This window comes from Coturnix japonica, chromosome 12 (assembly GCF_001577835.2).
Source record: "Coturnix japonica isolate 7356 chromosome 12, Coturnix japonica 2.1, whole genome shotgun sequence".
Lineage (NCBI taxonomy): Eukaryota > Metazoa > Chordata > Aves > Galliformes > Phasianidae > Coturnix > Coturnix japonica.
Window position 1 is genome coordinate 11,202,963 of NC_029527.1, and position 22,647 is coordinate 11,225,609.

Consider the following 22,647-nt stretch of genomic DNA (forward strand, 5'->3'; position numbering starts at 1 on the left):
CAGCTCTGTGCATCTTGCCCTCATCAGTTAATTGCAGTTTGATTCTTGGTATTTTGGGGATAACTGGCAATTAAAATAATCTCACTGAGATATGAAACACAACACAAAGACAGCGAGACATAATACAAGTACTAAAACAAATCAAGAAATGCCGCAGAGGTTCCAATTGGCCACAGTAAGGTTATAAGACGTAACTCACACAAGAAACAGAAAACTCAGCTCACACGAAAAGGCTTTTTCCTTTGGTATGAAGACAGATTTTGTAAGAAATCTCATGCTCATGATCCATCTAAATCTCACATAAAACAGCAAGGCCAGGGGACAACAGAGACGGATGGCAAGAGCTGAAAAACAGCCCAGGCATGTGATAGAAATAGTCTCTTTCACCCCATTTCTCAAATTGTGAACTGTTTTCCCCTCAGATCAAATTAAGGACTGTTTCAAGCAGTTCTGCAACACTCTTAGAATAATAATAATAATAATAATAATTAAAAAATTAAATCCCAAAGGCATTGGTTTGTGCAAGCATTCATTGTGCTTCTTGTTTGTCTAAATCAAACTCTGAAGTGCAGATGAGGAGCAGCCCCATTCCAGAGGCACTGCAGTCATCCCTTGGGTTGCTCTGCTATCCAAAGCATGCAAGTATGCCTTCATTTTCCCCAAAAAGCAAATGTCAAAAGATTCAAGAATTACACTGCAGCTTCCATAGCTGCACACTGTCCCTTCCCACAGGTTTATACTCAGACCCTCTCTACTGCTTTCCACTTTTGGTGATCCCATCCTGACATAGCTGGGCCTATTCTGCTGTGGACACTGAGAACAGCTAATTAATGGTGACCCAACAACTGAGTGGTAAATCACAGAGTCATAGGGGTTGGAAGGGACCTCCAGAGATCACTGAGTCCAACCCCCCTGCCAAAGCAGGTTCCCTACACCGGGTCACACAGGTAGACATCCAGGTGGGTCTTGAATATCTCCAGGCTAGACTCCACAACACCCCTGGGCAGCCTGTTCCAGGGCTCCGTCACCCTCACTATAACAAAGTTCTTGTGCACATTTGTGTAGAACTTCCTATGCTCCAGTTTCTGGCCATTTCTCCTTGTCCTGTCCCACACACTGCTGAAGAGTCTGCCCCCCACACCTCAGATATTTATAGACCTGGATTAGGTTCCCTCTCAGCCTTCTTTTCTCAAGGCAGAATCCCTCTTGACAGATTCCCATTAGAGATAACAAATCAAGAACAATACAGCATGAGGATGCTATTTTACATCCTGCTTTCATGTCAGTTAGGGTTCGTTACTTGGAGAATACTAATGCAATCTGTGCCTCTTCACTGCAGGTAGCACAACCAGGACTTACAGCTGGGAATAAGGTGATGCTACATTTATATTGGTACCTCAGAACAAAATAAGTGCTCTGAACTGCTTGGAATCAGCTACAGGGCTGAGCTCACAGTGGGTGACGACTGCACGTTCCTATTAACCATCAGCTTCGGGTGAGGAAACTCCAGGAATAAAAAGTGACTTGAAAACATCTGAAATTTCCCTGGCACAATGGGGAGCCCTGGGAAACTTAGGAACACATCAGCACCCACCTTAGGGTTAGGGTGGGAAGAAGGGGGTTATCACCACTGGCTTCAGAAATGCAGAAATATAGGAAAGGGGGCAAAAGGAAGATGTAGGAGAAACATTTCTGTGCCAATGATGCTGTTGGGCAAGGACTGTGACTATGTGCTGTTTGCTGCCTGTAAATGTATCAGCAAGTGGCACTTGAGGGGCTCTGTCAAAGCAGAAGGTCAATGCTATTGCCTTCTGGGCTGCTGCTATTCTGGAACACCTGTGCTGTGTTGGGACACCTCAGCCCATGGCAGGTGGCAACAGGGCATCAAGGACCCACAATGTTCTGCATGGAGGCACTACTTGGGATTGTAAATAGATCATATGGAATGAAATGGAGCTCGTTTACATCAACTGCTTCATAACAATGAGCATAATTCATGTTTGTCCTGCTCCCCAGGGCTGTTCACTGCTGCAGGCACTGAGGTGAAGAGGACCGGGCTCTGATTCCACACCTGTCAGTGGGATCTTTGTTGCCTTAAGGGTGCAAAATCCAGCACTGGTTCTGCAGGGAGGCAACTGACTCTGACAGAGGGTCTTCTGCCTCCTCTATTTCTGCATCTGCCACTGAGGGTGGATCCCTCTCCTCTATGGGAGGACAACCCTCTATGGGACTCAGCTTTATCACCTTTCCCTTTTCCAAGGCTGGCAGTTCCTTTCACAGTCCAGGAACAGCAGCTCTTTCTCCTCCTGTCCCAAACACTTCTGACCCTTTGCAGTCTCTGCTCCACAGCATTTTAGGTAGCCACTTTCTGAGAACCACCAGCACACCTTCAACCCGTTCCCCAGCACCACCAGGCAACTCACCCTGGCAGCTGTCAGAGGGAATGGGACACTGAAGGGAGAACCACCACGTTCACCATTTCCTCCAGATCTATGTGCCCGGAGCAGCAGGGCTGGCTCTACTTGTAGAAGGCCACAAACCTCAAGCACCAGACCCAAGCACACCGCACCATAAACCCACTCAATATTTGCATAGGCCCCAGCCAAACGCAGGGCAGCACAAACCAATAAACTCACAGCACCGTGCTATTCCTCCGCTCTCCCTTAAGCACAGCAAGGAAAGGGGCACAGCCAACCCACATTAGCATCTCCTCCGCCTTCTTTTTTTTTGTTTTGGCAAACCCAGCATGCAACCCCTAAAGCCCCAAAGCAGACAGACCCAGACCCCCCACCCCCCATTAAGAATCCGAGCGGGGGCTGGCAGGAGGGGTCCCGCTTACCGCTTGCCATTCGCCCGCAGCCCAGCGGTGCGTGGGGCACTCAGGGAGCTGGCAGTCCCGCTGGGAGGCAGGTTGGCTCGCAGGGTCGCACTCTGCCGTCGGGCCACCGCCGTGGCACTGCACCGCACGACGCTGGACACCGCGACCGCAGGACACCGAGCACTGCAGGAAGGGATAGAGGTGGGTGAGCGGCACGGGGTGCTGCGGGGGTCTGTGCTCTGCTATGACTCCAGCCAAGCTGGAAGGCAGAGGGAGTTCTCGCTGCTGGCTTCAGCAGGGTCAGGTTTGCCCCCAGTCGGATTTATGTTTGGGAAATGCTTGTAGGTAGCAGTTCTGTTCAATGGAATGGCAACCCAGTGCTGCAAGGCTCTGTGCGTTACTTCTCATGCTGTCCGGGCACAAAATAGAATCACAGAATAGCTTGGCTGGGAAGGGACCTTAAAGATTATATGGTTCTAGCAGTTCAATATGCGCAGTTCAAAATACATCAGCTGCCACGACTGTCAGTGCAGCGGGCTTTAAGGAAAAGCAAACTTCTTTTAGCTAGAAGAAAGTGCACAGCAACCAAGATGTAAAGTTAAGATGCAGTTGCACTTCCTTCCAGCACACACTCCAACACGCATGTGACTCAAGTCAGGATACACTGTATAACTGAAAATGAACGTCTTTATAAATGAACTGCTTTTCTTATCCCCATTATACTGTGGGCACATTTCTGCCCGCTTCTAGGCACAGCAGGAACTGCCCGAATTTCTCTTTCTCTGACATCTTCAAGTTATTATCTGCACTACAATGCTTGGAACAGCTTGGTTTTTCCTTCAGACAGCATTTCCTACTGTTGTGACTGCACACTGTAACTCGTTTGGCAGTACTTAATTTCCCTCTGATGTGAATTCTTTCTTGCTAGGTCTTAAGGGATCTAATATAGACAGAGAAAGAATGCGTGTTTCTAAAAGAAAGCATGTAAGAATCAAAAGGCATTAATTTAAATCAGGGCTTTTAGCGAATTACTCTTTGCCGAATTGATAATTAACGGGTGCATCCTTATTGATCCATTAGGAACTTAGAAAATGAGCTCACAGCCCATTATTGCAAAGCCAGGGTGAAGCTTTTCCTTATGGCTTTTCCTAAGGGGATAACTGCTGCCCGGAGAGCATCTTAAACAAGTTTCAACCCCAAATACAGGTCAGCAGCTTCTGCCTGTCCTGGGAACACACAGCCCTGGGCTGCTCAGTACTAGGAGCTGGTGGGTTGAAGCCATTAAGGCTGGGGGAGACTGACGTTTGATGCCTTAGGGACTGCCAGCAGCCTCTTCGTCCTTTCTCTGCAGTCTATGCACTTTCCTTCTCTTGAGGTCTATCATCAAGCTGCCGAGCAGCAGCTCAGCTGTGGAGAAGCTGTGCTTTGCAAAAACACAAGGCATGGCTGCAGCCTGTAGCTGGAAGGTGTAAATATCAGACCGAGGGAGAAATAGCGGTGAAAAGTAAATGGCCATAATTGATAGCACTTACAAGATCCAAACACATTAAATCTGACATTTCGCTGCAAACATAAACACACTTAGACCTTGGGAAAAGAGAAAAGCCCTTTTTTTTTTCCTCCCTTCCCTTCCAGTTATTAGAGATAGTAGAAACGCTTTGCTGTAGGACAGCGGATTGGTAAGAGCATAGAAAAGAACTGCCTGGCCTCTAAATGCAGAACACCCAGAGAGAGCGGAGCGCTGGGCCCCACTCATGGGGTGCTCCCCCCTGTTCATGGCATCCCAATATTCCCTAATTGCCCAGCCACAGGAGATACTGCAGGCCATAAATCACCTCCTTTGTTTCTCCCCTTGCATAAAATTAACTCCAATCATGCGGAGGAATGTTGGAAATTTAGAGTGCTTGCTTTTGTCAATTATTACGAGCCCATTTAAAAGCAATCGACAGAGCATAGCGTTATTATGTTTACAATTATTAGCTGTAAGAAGAGCTGCTTTCAGCGGCACTCACTTTAAACGAGGTGCAAATGGGATATGACAAGCGCATTTAATGGCCTTTTATTTTCCATCCTAAAGCCGCCGTGTGTGCCCAGGTGTGTTAATGGTTTATTTGGTAGGCAACTTGCATGCAGTGAGAATTGGTGTTTTGCACCTGAATTTGCAAGACAGACCGCGAGAGAAAACGATGCTTTACATGGCAACAGTTCATTTAGTCGGGGCCTTCCAATAATTCTACTGATTAGCACACTAATGAGGTAGATAGAGAACTGAAGTTCAGAGCTAAAAATGGGATGCGGTGGACTCAAGGTGAAAACCAAACCATTCTTTTCAGGAGAACAAGGGTTCAAGGTATGCTCTCAGCAAAGAAGATGCTTAAGAGCTCCATGTAATTTCCCACCTCACCAGGCTCTGCTCTGTGCATCCAGTGTGCGACTTGATGAAGCAAAGTTAAACGATGCTGATATTAAGAAACAGAAGGTAGTGAAAAGTGTTTTTAATGAGCAGCTCTGATTGTTCTTCAGGCTTTCGCAGCAGGATGACAGTAAAATTAATTTTAGATTCCTCAACACTAAAGCAGATTTTGCTTGTGATCTGACATATTTAAATAACAACAATATTAAAAACGCAAATAAATAGTAGTTTCTCTTTAATATTACACACTAACAGCTTTCCTAGCAGAAGCTCAACATATACAAGGAATTTGCTCAGTTAGACACCAAAAGCAAGCTGCTGTGTACAAATCAGTGCTGCTTCACTGCTGCCCATGGAGCTAACATGGTTTAACACCACCTGAGGAGCTGGCCCAAGCCTTAACCCTTGTTAGGAGGACAGAAGTGATGGGAAAACCATGTCGGCTTCTAGCCGTTTTGATAGAAGAGGAATATCAAAGGGTGCAAAAGGGTATACAACATGTCTCACCTGTCCCCAATCTCCTGATTTCCACTTCGGACATCTGCCCCCTCTGCATTTCTTTTGCACATTGGGCTTAACAAGGTGCTTGCAATAATCTTCTTCTACATGCCTCCCTTCCTTTGTCAAACAGTACACAGTGCGGTGCCTTTGGCCCCTTCCGCAGGAGACAGAACACTGTAAATATAAAGTAACAACAAATCAGGTCTGGTGCAGGGCGACCTATGTGGTTCAGCAAGGGCCATGGCTATGCTTTATTTCAGCTGGACCAAGAAGAGCACGAAAGGGACCATTTCCTTTTACCTTGGTACAATGGGAGGTCAAAAGGCAGTATATAAGGGAGGTAAAGTGTGATATGCACCTTGACAGAGGGAAGTAACTGCACAGAGGACCAGGCAGAGGGGCAAAACACAGTTTTTCCATGTCCTCAGTAGTAAATTTCCTGTTTGTTTTACTTTACACCAGCACAGACTAATTCTTCTTCTTCTTTTTTTTTTTTTTTCTTTTTTTAATAAAACAAAGACAGAAAACCAGGACAACACTCATCCTTAAGATTTATGCATTTTGAAAGCAACCCAGAAGAAGGCAGAGCCCGAGGAATGAAAGCAAAAAAAGCAAAGCAGCAGGTATGTTAGCTGCAAGCTTTGTAGTGAGGCAACGCATTTCAACCTCCCTCTGCAGGTTCACTGAACTTTTTCAAATGTGACCGCTTCTGGCATGCAAACCCCAAGCAACTTCACTTTGATTTCAGATTAGTCTCCTCCAAAAGATTTAGGAATCAAAGGGGTCTGGAATCACGACAAGAATTTAATATGACAGTTTCTTGTAGAACAAGCCTCTTACTCAGCATGATGCACCCAGAAACTCAGTTTCAATTTCTTCATTACACGTTATGCAACTCATTACATGCCGTATCACAGGCATCCTGGCTCAGTCCTTGAGCGCAAACACACGGATCCAACCATCTTTCAATATAAAACATTCTGCTTTCTTGTCAAAGAGGAGCAACCATGCAGAGATCAGCCTTCTTCCTTCTTTTTGGAGCTGCTCCATCACTGTATTTGCTAAGAAATAAATTACAGCCTAAACTCTTCCCAGCCTATGAATACTTTTGAAACTTAACACACCACAGATCACATGTGTAGTGGTTCTGGAAGATCCATTAGACCAGAAATTGGCACTTGCATTAACAACTGTGATCATTTTAAATTACAGCACTGCTTCCAGATCCTTCAGCGCCTATTGTATTTAGAGGTATATGGAGAAACTAGAGAGCAGAAAACTTGCTCTGAAATGAAAAAGTCCAGGCAAACATGTCAAGAAAATGATGTTGGTCATAAGATCAGCTGCTGTTGTTAAAAGCTTGCAAAAATGATACTCCGAAAAAGGCTGTTTTCCTGTTGTAAGGCCACTAATAAGTAGCCAACATCCCTCAAGTTCAATAGGATTTAAGGGCCACTCAAGAAGTCAATCCAAATCTGGCCACATCGTGCTGACCCATGTGTGACGTGCTGGTATAGATGGCATAGGGACACCCAGACCTGCTCTGCTTTTGAAGGTATGGGGACAGCTGTCAAGGTTCCTTTTCTTGCTGGAAACACTGATTGCTGCTCCCCACCTGCACAGACAACAGGTTTGTGGAGCATCCCCAAACACCAGCATGCCCCTAACAACACGAAGTTGGAAGCTGCTCTTCACCAACACGCAACCTTACCTTGGAAAACAGAGAATATGTCCCTTGTTCTTAAACGAGACTTTCACAAGCCACTGAGATTCATAAACATCACTTCTTTTCAATAGGAAAAAAGGCTGAGTTATCATTATCTTAATCTTGTAAACCTTCAAATTTCATCCTATGTTCATTTTTTCATTCTTTCAACATCTCTCCACAGGCAACGAACATCGGCAGCACAAAGAAAACATCAACTCCTCCCAAACCCAGTTATCAACTTCTATCACATCTACCATGAAGCTGGTTGACAAACACTTGGTCTTGCAAATATGGCACCGTTTCCAAAATTTCTATCCTCTATCCCTCTTCTACACATCACTTGAACTTGATACGGAGCCAGACTGTGACATTTATCTTGGCATCCCACACCAAGATGTGGCAGGTCTACATTCACATTTTGGCGCATCTAGAGATGGAGGCGTAATTAGGCTAATTTTGTTAATACTGAAGAGTAATTACCAAGATGCTGGAATTAATCATTTTGATGTCTGCCTTTAATATACATTACAGTGAGGCAGCTGCATGTTTGGTTTCATGCACATGTGAGTTATGATCTCATTTGCACTGATAGAAAAGAGAGGTTGGATAACCTGATGTAAGCAAGTATTAGAGACTGAAAATTCCTTTGCAAAGAGCCTGCTTCGTAACTGCCTTCTAATTCTTCTCAGGTACTTCCAGCTTTTACTTGGCACGTAGATTTTAAGCATATGTGAGCCATATGCACAGAACAATTCAATAGCACACTTATCTCAGTGCCACACGACTGAATGCAGAGATATACCTCGCTGCTGCAGGCACCCCTTAGCCCTGACCCCAGGAAACTTTGCATTTCATTAGTAGGGTTCTTTCATCGCTGGAAACGCTGCCACCCGCTCACAACTTCCATCAATAACAATGCTGCAGTGAGGTAAGCCTTGACCTTGCATTCTTTAAAGGTTTGAAAAGCGCAGACAAAAAACACTCCTTTCACAGACTCCTTTCTTTCCTTTCCCCCCACTCTGTAGAAAATACTTCAAAGTTCCAGGGGGTGGATGGGGGTCTCTCCCATTCCAGGCTCTTTGTAGTCAATAGAAAGACTCGTACTGGTAGAATTGTCTCTGGATGCAGCCCCGAACGTGTAGCCAAGGTACTGTATTGCCTTTTCCACTGACCAGCTCCATCAAATCGAAGATCACGTGCACTTGGACGTGCCAGTGATCAACCTGTGTCTGCCAAAGTGCTTGGAAACATGACTGCTGAAAAGCTGTTTCCAGCCTGTAGCAGAGGCATGGCAACAAATGTCAGCATCCCTGGCTGGACAGCCACACTGGTGCTGGGAAACAACAGATGGTGTTGTTTCTTAAAACAAACAGCAAACAAAACCCACAAAAACCCCAACCAGCCAACCAAAAAACCCAGAAAAACTGTGGTACGTAAATTAATAGAGAAACAGTATTTCAAAAAATAAGCCATAGTCCTTATGCTATTGACACTGTAAACCTTCCTTTTGTTATCACCTTCATCTCCTAAAACCACTGCAATCACACCTGGTGCTTCACAAAGAGAATCCAAATGAAAGGACCTTCCTAACAGCATTAGGATCAAAGTGTTTGAACACAGATTTAAGGGAATTATGGTTATTGCGTGATTAGTTTTGTAAACACGCCAAGAGCCGTGGATTGGCATACTGCTGATTTTCCCAAATAAATATACCACGTAGCATAAATAAATGCAACAAAAAGGATTTAAATGAAAACAAGAAAAATATTTCCATATCAGCTGTTTCTCGAAAGATCAGAATATGATGCTCAACATCAATGAAAGGAAACAAGCAGCACAGAGCTGCCAAAGATGATGGAGTGACTCTGCTTTCGTTACCTCTGAGCACTGGACACTCTGCTAAACAGGGGGCAGAAAAGCCAAATGGTGGCAAGAATCTGGGTGAGTTCTCCACCAAAAAGGAGAAGTTTCAGAAAATGCTGTCAGACCACTTTCCCTCGTATGGGCGATTTGGGAGGTATTTGAGGTAATGAATGCAAGCTGCGGTGATCACCCAATGAATTCCCCCAGATAGGTATGCTCAGATAGCTTGGGAAGGGCAGCAGAGGGGGCTGGGAAGAATTAGCCTAAAAATGTCTTTATCAGATTGTGCCAGGAGCAACTTTGCAGAGGAAATTAAAATCAATCCCTGTAGGTTTAGATTTCCACACGTTAAGGATTATGTGGAAAGTAAGTCCGCCTAAGTAAGCCCTCCTTCATCCTTTCCAACAATCTGAATTGAATCGTGTGCTGGATGAAATAAAACAGAAAAACAATATTGCTACAACAGACCTACGCACTCACATCCCCTTTGCATTAGGAGCTGTGCTCCTGGGTATCAGCAAACCCTCCTCGGCCAGGAGAGAGTCACCACGGGCACCCCTGTAGAGACATTTCAGCATCCCCTTAGTGCACATCATCCCATACGTACACTACAAAAACAGCCCTACGACATCTGTTCGTCTGAATTCCCTTCAGCACAAAGGGCACTGGAAGACACATCACCACCACAAGTCATAACAGCACCTTCTCCCCTCTTCCACCCACCCACATCACCTACAAAGACTTCACCAGGTGCAGCAATTAGCAGGGCCATGAACACACAGATCCTATCCTAAAAGCTGCATCCCTGCTCCAAGCTACATAACCTAAACAGCAAACAAGCAAAAGCCACCAAATAGTGATGGCAGGACCCTCCAGTGAGGGATGCGATAGATAATTTTTCCTCAAATGAGGAGGAAATGTGCCAGATACCCAAAGAAGCTGGTATAGTGGGATGTGGAAAAGGCTGATTGGAGCCTATTTTCCATGCTGCGGCACTTTTAGGAAAGTAGCAATTGAAGCAGCACGCAGCTGAGGCTAACTGACACCTCGGTTCTTTAGTTATGTGATAATGTCACTTACAAGTCTCATTCAAGGAGAGGATTTCTCCATGTTGGATGGCTGGAAACACAGAATAGAGAGTTCACACTGGGCACATGCAGCAGCAAGGGGCTGCTTCTTGCTCTCTGGCTTTATAAAGGAAATTCTGCTTGATGCACCAGTGATCAAACGTTGTGTCAGCCTGCATACAGTCCCTGGGCATCAGACAGACTTTCATGCATGCTCACCTTCCCTGTGAGCTAGGAAAACTTAAAACATGAACAGAACATTGAGTGCTTTTGGAGCAAGATTAACAACACTGTTTTTCCTTAACGACTGTACTAATGAGACACCACAAATGTCAGACATAGAGAAAACACCATTGTGCTTCGCATCCCTCATCATTTCACATTCTTGTTTCTAGATGCTACAATCCCACAGATCCCAGCAATAACAATTACTGCATTTGGGGTCATACGGCAGGATCCTGGAACATGGTAAAAACCCATGCAGACCTCCCATGGCACAGCACAGGGACCTGCTGAACCTCATAGCTCATTTCCATATGCACTGCTTATTTTTCCCGTGTCTGTGAGTGTGGTCTGCAGACTTGGGGCCAACTGTGACACAGAGGCCAAAGCCACTCCTATTGGAGCAGCAGTCCCTCAGCCTTTTATACAAGATCAGGCCAGCTGTGCCTGGAAAATAACCATCTTGGTGAGAAAATGTATAAAAAGGGAAGTAGAAAAGGGATTAATCAGGGAGGAACACAAAACTTAGCCTTCCCCTCCATGGGGTCTCTTGATCCCTGTGCTTGTGGCTGCCACGGAGCATCCCAAAGGAAGCCACTGGCAGGGAGTAGAAAAGCAGATGTCTGAGAATAGGTCAGGGACAGAGACATGGACTCTGCAACAGCAAGTTAAGCAGCAGGAAAACAACCCTGCAAGGAACTAATCCAGAAAAGCACATGGTTAGTGCTTTGTTGATTGTACTCCTGCATGAACACGGCAGAACTGATAGCAGGAGCGTGTCTATGGGGTTTTCCTTATTTATGGAGAAGTGGTAATAAAAGACAACTGGGGAGAAGTCCCACGCACAATGGAGCCAAGGGGTGGGCTGCAGGGTAGCTGGTGAGGCTGTGCCCATCCCAGGTGGTTTTAAGGTGGATGAAGCTGACTGCAGCCATGCTCCAGCAGCATGACACACAGCAGAAAAAGGCTGGGGAAGGTCTGGTTTGCTTTTTTTTGATGTTTTTGTTTTGTTTTGTTTTTTAAACAAAAGCAAAGAGGTCCGCACTGTCAGTGGCTTTTTTTTTCCTGACCGGGGAACAAAAACAGACAGCTTTTTGCCTTTTATCAGCACACCAGAATGGCAGTCCCTGGAGTCTGTAGGTCTGCCTGATCCTAAAGAGGAGACAGACAGGAACCCAAGGGAGACAGCAGCTTTGGTGGGCTAGTCTGAGTGAACAGTAAACAGCTCCGAGACAGAGACAGCTTCAGACAGATGGCTGAGGATATCCATAGGCTGAAGTTCTCCTTTTGGTCTGTATCAGCTTTATCAAAGCATCTTTTTCTGCATGTTTTTCCAAAGACGTGCAAGTCACACGGTGCACCCCTCTGCCTGGGCTATTGCTGCTGGGACCTTATGTCCAGCCTTCATCTACTGCTTCAACATTGGTCCTTCCCCCACTCAGGCTGACTTGCTATTTATTTTCTGACAACCCCTGACATACAGACTGGCTGCTGCAGCCTCAGAGCCTCAACCAACATCATTTGAACGAAGGACAGAAAAAGCAGCATGAATATCTGAGTGACTGGAGAGTCCATATGCCTATCACTTCATTTTCAAGGTTGGTTATGTTACTGAAAAAACACATGTAAGGAATCATACGGCAGCTTGGTAATGCTGCTGTCACAGCAAATTCATTTTCTGCAGAAGAGAAGAGGAGAACAGCAGAGTTAAATAAACTCGCAGCCAAATCTGCCCCTGGTTATCACTTATGCCTTAGCAAGAGTTGACACATTGCCTTCTAAGAATGCTATCCAAACGACATGGGGAGTACTGCTGCTGAACAGCCCATTTCCAGCAAGCTTCATAGGGAAGGCATTTTGTAAACAACGGGTTGAATTTTGCAACAACAACCATTTTTTAGGATTAAAATTCCTAGGTAGCAGCTTCCTGGCAGGGCTCCTATGGCCCCAGAGAGACGCTGCCACTCCCCACGTCCCCATGCACGGCCATAGAACCACCAGTGCCACCAACTCCCAGCTAATGGCACCGTGCTGCAAACCCAAACAGAATTCACAGCAACAGTAATGGCGTCTGGATGCCAGCCAGTTAACATCCTAATTATTTTATGATAAGCTTCCAATTACAGAATCATAGAATTATAAGAATTGGAAGGGATCTCTAGGGATCATTGAGTCCAACTCCAATTCTTCACTGATAGATCAAAAAAACCTTCAAAAAAACCAACAAAAAGTATTAAGAAAAAACCCAACTGGCCTTTCAGCCTGTTTGGAAAGGAGCTGGGAAGCACATAGCACAGCTGTACACAAAAGCTCAAACTCTTGATAGCAAAGAGCGATAAGCACTTGTCAGAGCAGATTACATTTGAAATGATAGTACTCCTTAGGAAAAAAGCCACCCAACCATTGCCCACACGTTACCGTCCCACTGCAGTGGGGTCCCAATGACCCACCCGCCCCAACCTAGGCAAGGTGCTGTCAGAAATTACTGTATGCCCTACTCTGTGTCTGTTTCCCAGTTTGGGAAGACTGAGAAGGCTACAACAAGGGAATCCATCATCACCCTCAAATGGTAACGGGGTATGGTGCATATTAGGGTTAACTCCACGCCACTGACATTTCACAGCAGCCACTGCAAGGAGCAGATCTGTCCTGAGAGGAGTGGGATGAGGTTTGGGTTTGAAGGGATGGATAACACATCACGAGCATCGCTTTCATTCTGGAGAACGTGGCAAGATTTCTTCTCGTTATTCAAGGGCATGGACAGACAGCTGTGTTCACATGGTAAGGCGTTCAGAAGAGAAAAAAAGACTCTGTCTCCTGGTGACAGTCTCTGCACGTTTTCTAAAGCACTATTTTAATAATAAAGAAGTCAGGTCTAACACACGGCTTACAGTTCTGCAGTGTTTTGAGTACATGTTCTTAAAGCAGCAAGGAAATAGAAGTACCACCTCCTCTCAGACCTCTTTGAACATACATCAGAATGATACGGCATCTCACCAGCCTCCTGTTATAAGATTATCATTTCCATACAGAACCTGTTTATTCATTTAACTATCTCTGTAAAACCTGGATTTAACTAGCCAGATAGAAATCACTTCTTTCCTGCATAAGATTGCAGTGGAATATTGCCTTAAGGATCAAGGGTTGAACCCTTCGGACTCAATTGATTTTAATATGCATGTATTTAATCATGCTAATTCCATTCCAACCTGTGTGAAGCTAAGCCAATCAGATGCTTACGAGAAATTAGTTTAACCAAACTTCACTTTTAACCGTGATTGTTTAATTATCAGAATGACAGTAAAGTAAAGCAAGTAAACCATTTCAGAAAAATAAGTAAAGGTTACCAAAACTAAGTAATACGATCTTAATTTAGCAAAAGACTCAAGAAATCATTATACAAATTCATTTATGATTACATTCTACTTGTCTTTAATTTTCACCATTCAACATTAACATTAAACATTGTAAATGTATGCAATATTTATATAAAATTAAATAACAATATTGGAAAAATAAATACACTTTTACATAAATACATAAATCCATACTGCTGAAAAGTTTCAGCTAATACTATACTCTTGTTTCAAAAGTGACCAAAAAAATATGGTAGTGACACTCCATCCAAAGAGATGAAGTATTACAGCTACAGAATGATGCTTGCAACCGATGACAGAGCTAAGGCAAATCAGGTGATCCCACACTAACCAAAAAGATTTGGACGTTACTACCTACAGTAGTAGCACGAGGTAGACACACATGTGGAGCATTCTGCAGGATGGACACGACGTCCTGTTGACCCCATACATAAGAGACAGCGCAGCCTTCAAACAGCCCGCCAAGGGCCTTGAATGGAGGCATTCAAGGTCAATATAGGTAAGAGATTATTAGTAGAGTCAAAGGAAATTCCTTCTGGGTACGAAACCCAACACCACCAAAAAAAAAAAAAAAAACAAACCCAAAAAAGGAACATAAGGGACTGCACTCTGCATTTTCAACACTGAGGAGCAGATGCAGCCCTCCAGCCTGCTGCCAAACAGTGGAAAGGCTGAATGCTGAGTGGCACCAAATGCAACACAACTCTGCCTGTGGATCTCGCCAATGTCCCAGCACAGGTGATTGATATAAAGGCTAACAGCAGTCCTCAGCTGGGAGTGCTGCAGGAAAGCTGCTGCACAGCTGCTAGTTCTGTTGAGCTCACCGCCCTCATCGTAGCACCAGCTATCAGGGTACGAGGGATACATTAGCACCTCGAACGGGACGTGTCATGTCACTGCCCCTTGTACTGGTGAAGCACCGTAGAAACACTAGTCCAGCAGTTTTATGGCTATTGCATAATGCATTGAGGTATGATACAGATATTGAGAAATGTTACTGAAGGCGTCCGCGTTACTGAGAGCATCCACAGAAACTAGCGAAGTTACGTGCTAGCAAGACAACTTTCCAAACCATAACAATTAAGGAAGTCCAATACATTACAAACAGGTCTCTCTCTCTTTTTTTTTCCTTATAAAGTGCTTTTGAGTCAAATTCTCTTTTTTTTTCTTTTTTCTTTTTTTTTTCTTTTCCTTTTTTTAAAAAGAAAATCTTCTTGAAAAGCTGTTACAACAAAACACACTAAAGGTCAACATCTGTTTGAAGGCGACTCCAAAAATGGGCAGGTCCATGGTTTCCAGCATGCCAGAAGCACCCCCAACCCACACAGGGGCAGAGAGAATAGCAAAGAACACTCAGAACACATCCCAGCTCCCAGCTCAGGGCATTCAGCCCTCATAAGCCACTGTGCAAGCATCTCTGTAGCAGATCCTGGCCAACTCCAGAAGCAGAGAGATGCATGCAGACAGCTTACAGCTGCCTTTGCACAGCACATCGCACTCATGTTTTGTATGGGAATAGAGTTGCAGCATGGGTGTGAACACACACAGACTTCTATATTGAAGTGCACAGGGTGGCACACGCACCCACACACACTTGCTGAGCTTTGGGATTTGTTGAAATTTAGTACAGATTTCCCCATCAGTTTGTTTTTGGCACAGAACATGCAACTTGTAAACCAGTAGGTGCACAGTGCAGTGTTACCATTAAACATCAGTCCAATTTAACTTCAATGCAAAGGTACTGCTTAAATGCCAGGCTTAAATCCATGTGCAAAGAACTCAGTTGGAACCAAGACCTGTAATGCACGGCACTCACATGGTGTAAAACAGAATGGACAAAGTTGTCTACTGAGAAGAAAGTGCCTTTCAATTGAAGCACTCGAGCTTCTCTAATGCAAGCCCCTACCAAATCGGTGTTATTCCAAATATATCATCAATAATCCTCTTAAGTGCAGTTTTAAGACACGAAGCATTAGCACCTTGGTTTGAAGCACATTAAATCTGTTGTTACGGGACATCCACGCAACGGTTCACAAAGAGAAAGCTTACGGCCGTACCGAGCTCCAGGGACCAGCGCTCCAGGCAGCATCTCTAGGACAGTCCTGCACATTGCACTGCTCCCTGTCCGGCGGCTTGTCGAGGATTTCGCAGCTCAGATCTGTGAACCTTTCTCCATTGGGGCGCTGGCAAACCACAAGCCGCGTTCTTGTCCCGGCCCCGCATGGCTTCGTGCACTGCAAGTCAGCACAGGGGACAGGAGTCAGCACCAGGTTCCTATAACACTCCAACCCTGGAGCTGCTTCTGCTCCCACCCTACTCTCTCATCACCTCCCCACAGTGATGTATGATGATGCTTCTCTCTCCCAAAGCCATTTGTGCTTCCCTGTGATGACACTGCCAGGCCCAGTGTGGTGTCAGAGGAGCAATTAGATGTCTCTAATTGCTTCTCCAGGATAAATTTGCAGAAGGGAGTGAGTAGTGTTTTAATTACAAAGAAAGCTTTCAGTTCAACTAGACTTATTTTTTAAAAAATAAATAAATAAATAAAAAGAAACCTCAATTTCTTTAGATTTTGCTTTTGTCTGGAAACAAATTGACAAATAGAATCAAAAACAACACCAAGCAGCTGCTGGGGCTCACCCATTTATCAGAGGCTGCCATTCACACGCTGATATTTCTCATTTCTAACAGCTACTTTTCTCCTTTTCTCTCATTTTTCAGCCACCCACTAACACAAACCTCCCCTTTATGATTTTATATATAAAACACCTATCACCACATTGAGAAACGTTCTTCGGGACCATTCTGATGTTGCGCTCACCTCTCCCCAGTTGCCATAAGCCCACTGAGGACAGGGGCCAGACTCGCATGATCTTTGCTCCATAGGTTTGGTTTTCTCATCGCAGTTATTTGCAGTGTATCCATTTTCATCCTGGCACACTACGACGCGCCGCTGGAACCCCCCTGCACACGTGCTGGAGCACTGCAAAGACACAATTGCCCACAGCCTCTTTGAGCCTAGGAGTAATTGTGCATTCCCAGCTCTTTCCCAGAGTGCTGCACTGTGGGAATGCCCAGTGAGAAACTTAATACAGTTAACAGGCTTTATTAACTTCAAACTTTTGCTCTCGCTAATAGCAGTACAATGACCTAGGTGCTGACTAGGCAAAGAAAATAAACACGAGCCTAGTTTTGAGCAGGTGAGTAACCCCTGCTGCCTTTAGCACAGTGTTTAACATCACATTTGTGCTTAATTCCCTTTAGGGACTTGCACGATAAAGTGTTTTGAACTGTCTGGGGGAGGGGGGGGGGGCAAGGAGCTGGCATCAAGGCTCTGCTGTGCTCTGGCAGCTGTAAATGCCCCAGGAGGCAGCCAAGAAGCAGAGGCTGGCCTTTGGCATGTGAAAAACAATGCTATCTGCAGGGAGATGCACGGTGCAAAGGGATGAGAGGCAATGCCCACACCCTACTGCAGCACCTGGGGAATCATAGAATGACTTGGGTTGGAAGGGACCTCAAGGATCATGAAGTGAGGAGGGAGCAGAAAGCAGGGACAAGGGTCATTCTCTTCCCTGCATAGTGAAATTTAAAAAGAAAAAAGCTTGAATTAGCCTAGGAAGAAACAATCAGAAATAAGAAAAAAAAATAAATCAGTGCACTCACAGCCCCCCAGGGACCAATTCTCCACTGATTGCCTCCTGGTATATGTGCACGGTTTCTGTTGGGGCTGCCTCCAGGGTGCAGCTTGAGGCGATGGTCCGGATAGAGGAAGGGGTGGATGGGCCTGCCATAATCGTGGCTGTTTGGATGACAAGGAGACATGGAGCAGTCCTGCTCGGTGGCAGGGAGGTCATCCGGGTCGCACTCGCTCCTGTCCACCAGCTGGTCACTGTAATCGATGCAGATCACTTGCCGCGTTGCCTTACCTTGACCACAAGTCACCGAGCACTGCGTTACAGTGGGAAAAGGAGACACAGTCACATTCCCAGTTTTGTACACCAGACCAACAACTATATAAAACACTGCTCAAAACCTTCCTGCTTATAAAGGCAACAGATTAATGCAGTGTCTCCAGCAGTGATGCCTACAAGGCTTTCCTGCAGGATGCACTGTGATGCTTACAGAGCTCCACTCCAAGGCCTTCCACTGCCCGCAGGGTGTCACGGTGCACACTTCTGTGGCTGAGGGTTTCGGCAGGTGGAAACAAGCGGACTCATCAGCCACTGAGCCCTGCTCATCCCGACAGCTGACGTACCGCATCCGCGTCCCCTTCCCACATGTTGCAGAGCACTACGAAAGAGCAACCAAGCACTGCGCTAGAAAACTTTCCTGTTATATATTAGAACAAAAGCTGGGCAAATGCACTTAAAAACATCACACTGTCTACTGTAAAATTATCCTGAAAGTATTATGGCATGTGCTTACTGGTGTCCAGGATCCAAATCTCCACTGCGTCCTGTGAACGCCTGATATGGATCTCTTGGCTTCAGGACTATTTGGATGGGGAGGACATGCTGCAATTTCACAGTCCTGCATGTGAGACCCATGAGGGAAAAGAGGAAAATAAAGCAAGTGATGAAAGATCTGCAGATGTTTCAATTAATCCACCTCCTCTTCAATGCAAACATTAATGATACACAATGCCTCATGAATGTGACCTGCATGCTTGTGTGCTGGCAGGCTTTCTTCTAGCATGCTCTTGCTGCATCAGCAAAATTTGGTATCAGTTCCCTCCTATGGGCAGAACTCCAATGGACTTTGACTTATTAGGAACACTAAAACTGGGGTTCTCATAGCCAATGCTTCTGTATTGTAACAGTGTGACAGAAGTAACAACCATACAACAAGAGCTGCCCCAGCCCAGCTTGGATTCTTACCCGCTTCCTTCCCTCACTGCCAGAGGGTGATGACCCAAATGGGCCACTGAGCAGCTTAGCTACAACTCAGCAATACTAGACAGAGTCAACCACTGTCATTCTCTCAGGCCAGGCCAGGGCAGCTCTGGGTGAAGACCTGACCTGTTGGTACCCAAAAGAGCTGAGGAGAGCATTGATTCCTTAGAAGTAGGGACAGAATGCTAAGAGGAAAGGTCCCACACTGTTACCACTGACAGGGGGAATGAGAGCCTAAGATGGAGGGGAACAGCAGGATTCACCTGGGTGTCTGTTGGCTTGGTTGCAGCATTGCATTCATTATCGTCCACCACTGACATGTAGGTGCCCACGACACACTTCACTGCTCTCATCTGGTAGCCTTGGCCACAGGTCACAGTGCACTGAGAGAGGGCAGATGGGAGAAAGAAGTGCTGGGTCTGAGTGGTCGCTTCAGTCAGAGAGAATTAATCAGCCCAGCCTACATCCAGGCATGAAGCATGAGCAGCATTATAAAACCCAGCTTCCCCTTCTGCTTTCTCTCCATTTCCCACATTTCCAGCTTTAAATTAGGTCAAAGTTTTAATTCACTGAGCCCATCAGAGCCTTACATGCTTCACTTACCGTCCTCAGGAATTAAGGTGTGAGCATTTCAATGATTTACACACAGTAAATCATAGCCTGGGAGAAGCTACACCTTTAAAACCGGTTGCTCAGCACCATGTAGTAGCAGAAGCACTAAGGGATATTTTTGCCGATGGGCAATTAGTCTGGCTGGGACGACTCGCCTGGCCTTGCTGCTGATTCTTATTTTTAAGAACTAACAGCTTTGTGGAAAATAAGATGCCAGAACTCTGCGGGAGAAATGAGCAACTCTCATTTGAACAGTGAAAAACACCAGCGCCCCCCCCTCCCTCCCACCCTGAGAGCGGAAAACACTGAAAGCAACAATTGCTACTGAGTGACAGCAGCTTTTTCTCTTTTTTTTGGTGAAAATTAGGCCACATATTTGTGTGCCTAAATATGGATTTAGGAGCGTAACCTTGGCAACCGTTTTTTGACAATCACGGCCCATTTAGTATGCCACATTACATTTAGCACAAAGGGCGGGTGCTGTTCCTGCTGCCCATAGAGTGCACCCAAGCCAACCAATCCACAAACACATTGCTGGGATGAACTGGCTTCCATACCTGGCCCCAGGGCCCCACTTGCCATGCTGCACACTCCTGCTGCTGGCACGTCTGCACCGACTCTGGCTTCGTTTCGGGGTCACAAAACCTGTCATTCAGCCGATCTTCCCCAAATTGGCACCAGGTCTGGCGATGCTTGTGCCCCTTCCCACAGGTGACCAGGCACTGCCAGGGGGAAAGCAGAGAATCATTGTGTTGGAAGGGACTCTTAAAGGTTATCTAGTTCAACTCTGCTGCAATGAACAGGGATAACTACAATTTGATCACACTGATCAGCAACTGGTCCAGCCTGACCTGGAATGTCTCCAGAGATGGGGCTTCCAACACCTCTCTGAGCAAAGCACAAGCTCTTTGCAGCTCCTGTCCCAGAGAACAGACCCAAGATCTTGGCTTAAATACTGCTAGTGAGACAACTTGGCCAACACACCCTGGTATAATACAGCCTCGTGGCTATTTTCATTATTATTATTCCAGACAATAGTTCTTCCATTATGCCAACAGCTATAGAAAAAAGTGCAGCAAACACGAGTGCCAAGCTGGATGGCCAGAAAGAGACAGAGAGAGCCAAGCTTACCACCACGCCAAGGCAGATATAGCCCGGTTCTAGGGCTAGCTGCATCTTCCAGCAGCCCCTGATGGCTGTGAGATGCAGGGTAAAGCTGCAGCACAGCTCTCTGGGAGCACGCAACGAGGTGCCAGAGGTTTGCACTCCGAGTGCACATAATAAAGGGCTGCAATCACCCCATCCAGCATCCTATCTGCTGCCATGGACAGCAGACATTCTGCAGAGAACAACGGTCAGTTAACAGCCCTTGTTCCCATTTAATTTCTTCCATTATTTTCTAAAAACATGTGATTCACAGAAACGAGCTATTCGGACATAAAGGTGACAAGCTGACTTTGGAGACTATTCCCTTCATCCCAGCTGCTATTGGGAGCAGCCTGTTAAGATGAGGTTCTGTTGCATTAAGAAGGGCACCATTTGGAGTGGAAGAGGTAATGGTAATAAAAAAACAGGGTCAGGGCTGAGCGTGGAAAAACTGGGGAGGACTGACTGTGAGATCAGAAAGAACACAACACTATAGGGACAGCAGCAGGAGAGGGGACGTCCCTGCCAGCCCCTACCTCAGACCAGTCTCCAGTTTTCCACTGGGGGCACAGGAAATCACTGCAGCGCTGCACTGTCAGCTTCTCCTGTTGGCTGCACTTGCTGTCATCCAGTACGTCATTATAGGTGCTCACACACATGGCCCGCCGCCGCCGTGTGCCCCCACCACAGCTCTTGGAGCACTGCAAAGAGCAGACACTAAGCACACACGTCCTGTAAGCCCATATATCTCCTTCCTCCTTACAGGCAGGACTACAAAGAGACTGCAGGAAACCTCTGGGAGAACAGTTTGTACTTTAAGTAACAGGCTATTACTTTATATATTCCTCTAAAAATCCAATCTCACTAAGCTTAACAAAAATATCATGGCAATGAGTTTCACAAATCCATCTTGGGTTATAACCCCATTATTACTTCTACAACTGTCACCTTTCAGTCCCCCCAAATGGCTGATGCTTGATCTCATTTTACAAGAGATTAATTCCCTCCAACAGCCCATCCCTCCTTCCGTGCCCTCCATGGAGAGCCCCAGGCTCATCATTCTCTTAGTGTCACATCTGCACCCAGGGATATTCTTGGCCACTCGACAGCGTTCTGCTGAAAAGCATAAAAGAAACAAACTTCAGGAGTCCTCTGCTGATGGCACCGTGTCCCCTCGCCACCCAGCAGCGTGATGGCTTTGATGGGAGAGGACAATCCATGGTGCTCAGCACGACAGACAGACCTCAGGATGCTCCAAAGCATAAAGCAGCGGAGAATAGGAAGCACTGGGCTCATTTGCACCACGGTGTCCTCCAGAAAGAGCAGGGAAAGCTGATTTGCTACACCTAACTTTCACATGCTGTTTGCAAACAAAATAGCCCCCAAAGAGGACGTGACAGCAGCAGCCCTCACCTCAGTCCAGGCAGAGTACCTCCAGCCTCCCACGTTACAGTCTCCTGTGCATTTCTCCCTTGCGCTTGGCTTGGTTTGGCTGCTGCAGAAGCGGTCATCGACCTTCTCTGTCTTCCCCTCCAACCTGTTGTACTTGGAGCAGTAGATCTCCAGCATGCGGTATCCCAGCCCACACTGGGCTGTGCACTCGCTCCTCCTTGCCACGTGCCACCTGAAAGCAAACATTAGTGACACAGCCTATGAGAATGTCATGGCAGCTGTGGGGCTCTGGGACATGGCAGATAACATGGCTTTGGGGTGTCTGACATTAAAATATACATTCTTGAATGGGAAATTTTGATCCTTCCTGATGGTTTCCAAGCAATTTGGAAGTACTGGGCAGTCAGCTCTGGCTTTGCTTTTGGGAGGGAAGGAACAGCCTCGTGTTCCTCCTGATGGGAAGTAAAGGTGATGTGGCAACAGGAGAACACTCAGGATACAAAGCCAAGCACAGAGTGGAGCATTGGGGTCTTTCTGCCCTATGGTCCACTACAGGAGAGCCACCTGAGCAGCAAGTACACAGCACTGCTCCTATGCTCAGAGAGCAAACTGCAGCAAGGCTAGGAGAAGAATAAG

The 22,647-nt window shown here is 46.0% G+C and overlaps 1 protein-coding gene and 1 long non-coding RNA gene across 7 annotated transcripts in view; one reads left to right on the plus strand and one right to left on the minus strand.

Annotated features, from left to right (window-relative positions):
* ADAMTS9 (ADAM metallopeptidase with thrombospondin type 1 motif 9) overlaps positions 1-22,647 on the minus strand; it is a 66,244-nt gene that overhangs the window by 12,914 nt on the left and 30,683 nt on the right. For all 6 annotated transcript variants that reach the window (XR_001557996.2, XR_001557997.2, XM_015875258.2 and 3 more), the window contains 11 exons: positions 22,033-22,243; positions 21,156-21,320; positions 20,031-20,195; positions 19,125-19,244; positions 18,395-18,499; positions 18,092-18,259; positions 17,633-17,917; positions 16,791-16,952; positions 16,027-16,203; positions 5,739-5,906; positions 2,840-3,001 (listed from right to left, as the gene is read on the minus strand). Coding sequence is in view for 4 of the 6 variants with exons in the window: in XM_015875258.2 (XP_015730744.1) it covers positions 2,840-3,001; positions 5,739-5,906; positions 16,027-16,203; positions 16,791-16,952; positions 17,633-17,917; positions 18,092-18,259; positions 18,395-18,499; positions 19,125-19,244; positions 20,031-20,195; positions 21,156-21,320; positions 22,033-22,243 (1,888 nt within the window). In the remaining 2 variants the exon portion in view is untranslated. The remainder of the gene's footprint in view (positions 1-2,839; positions 3,002-5,738; positions 5,907-16,026; positions 16,204-16,790; positions 16,953-17,632; positions 17,918-18,091; positions 18,260-18,394; positions 18,500-19,124; positions 19,245-20,030; positions 20,196-21,155; positions 21,321-22,032; positions 22,244-22,647) is intronic.
* LOC107319906 lies at positions 2,914-10,322 on the plus strand. The gene is made up of 3 exons (XR_001557999.2): positions 2,914-3,019; positions 6,252-6,355; positions 7,622-10,322. It is a non-coding gene; the product is annotated as an uncharacterized LOC107319906 (long non-coding RNA).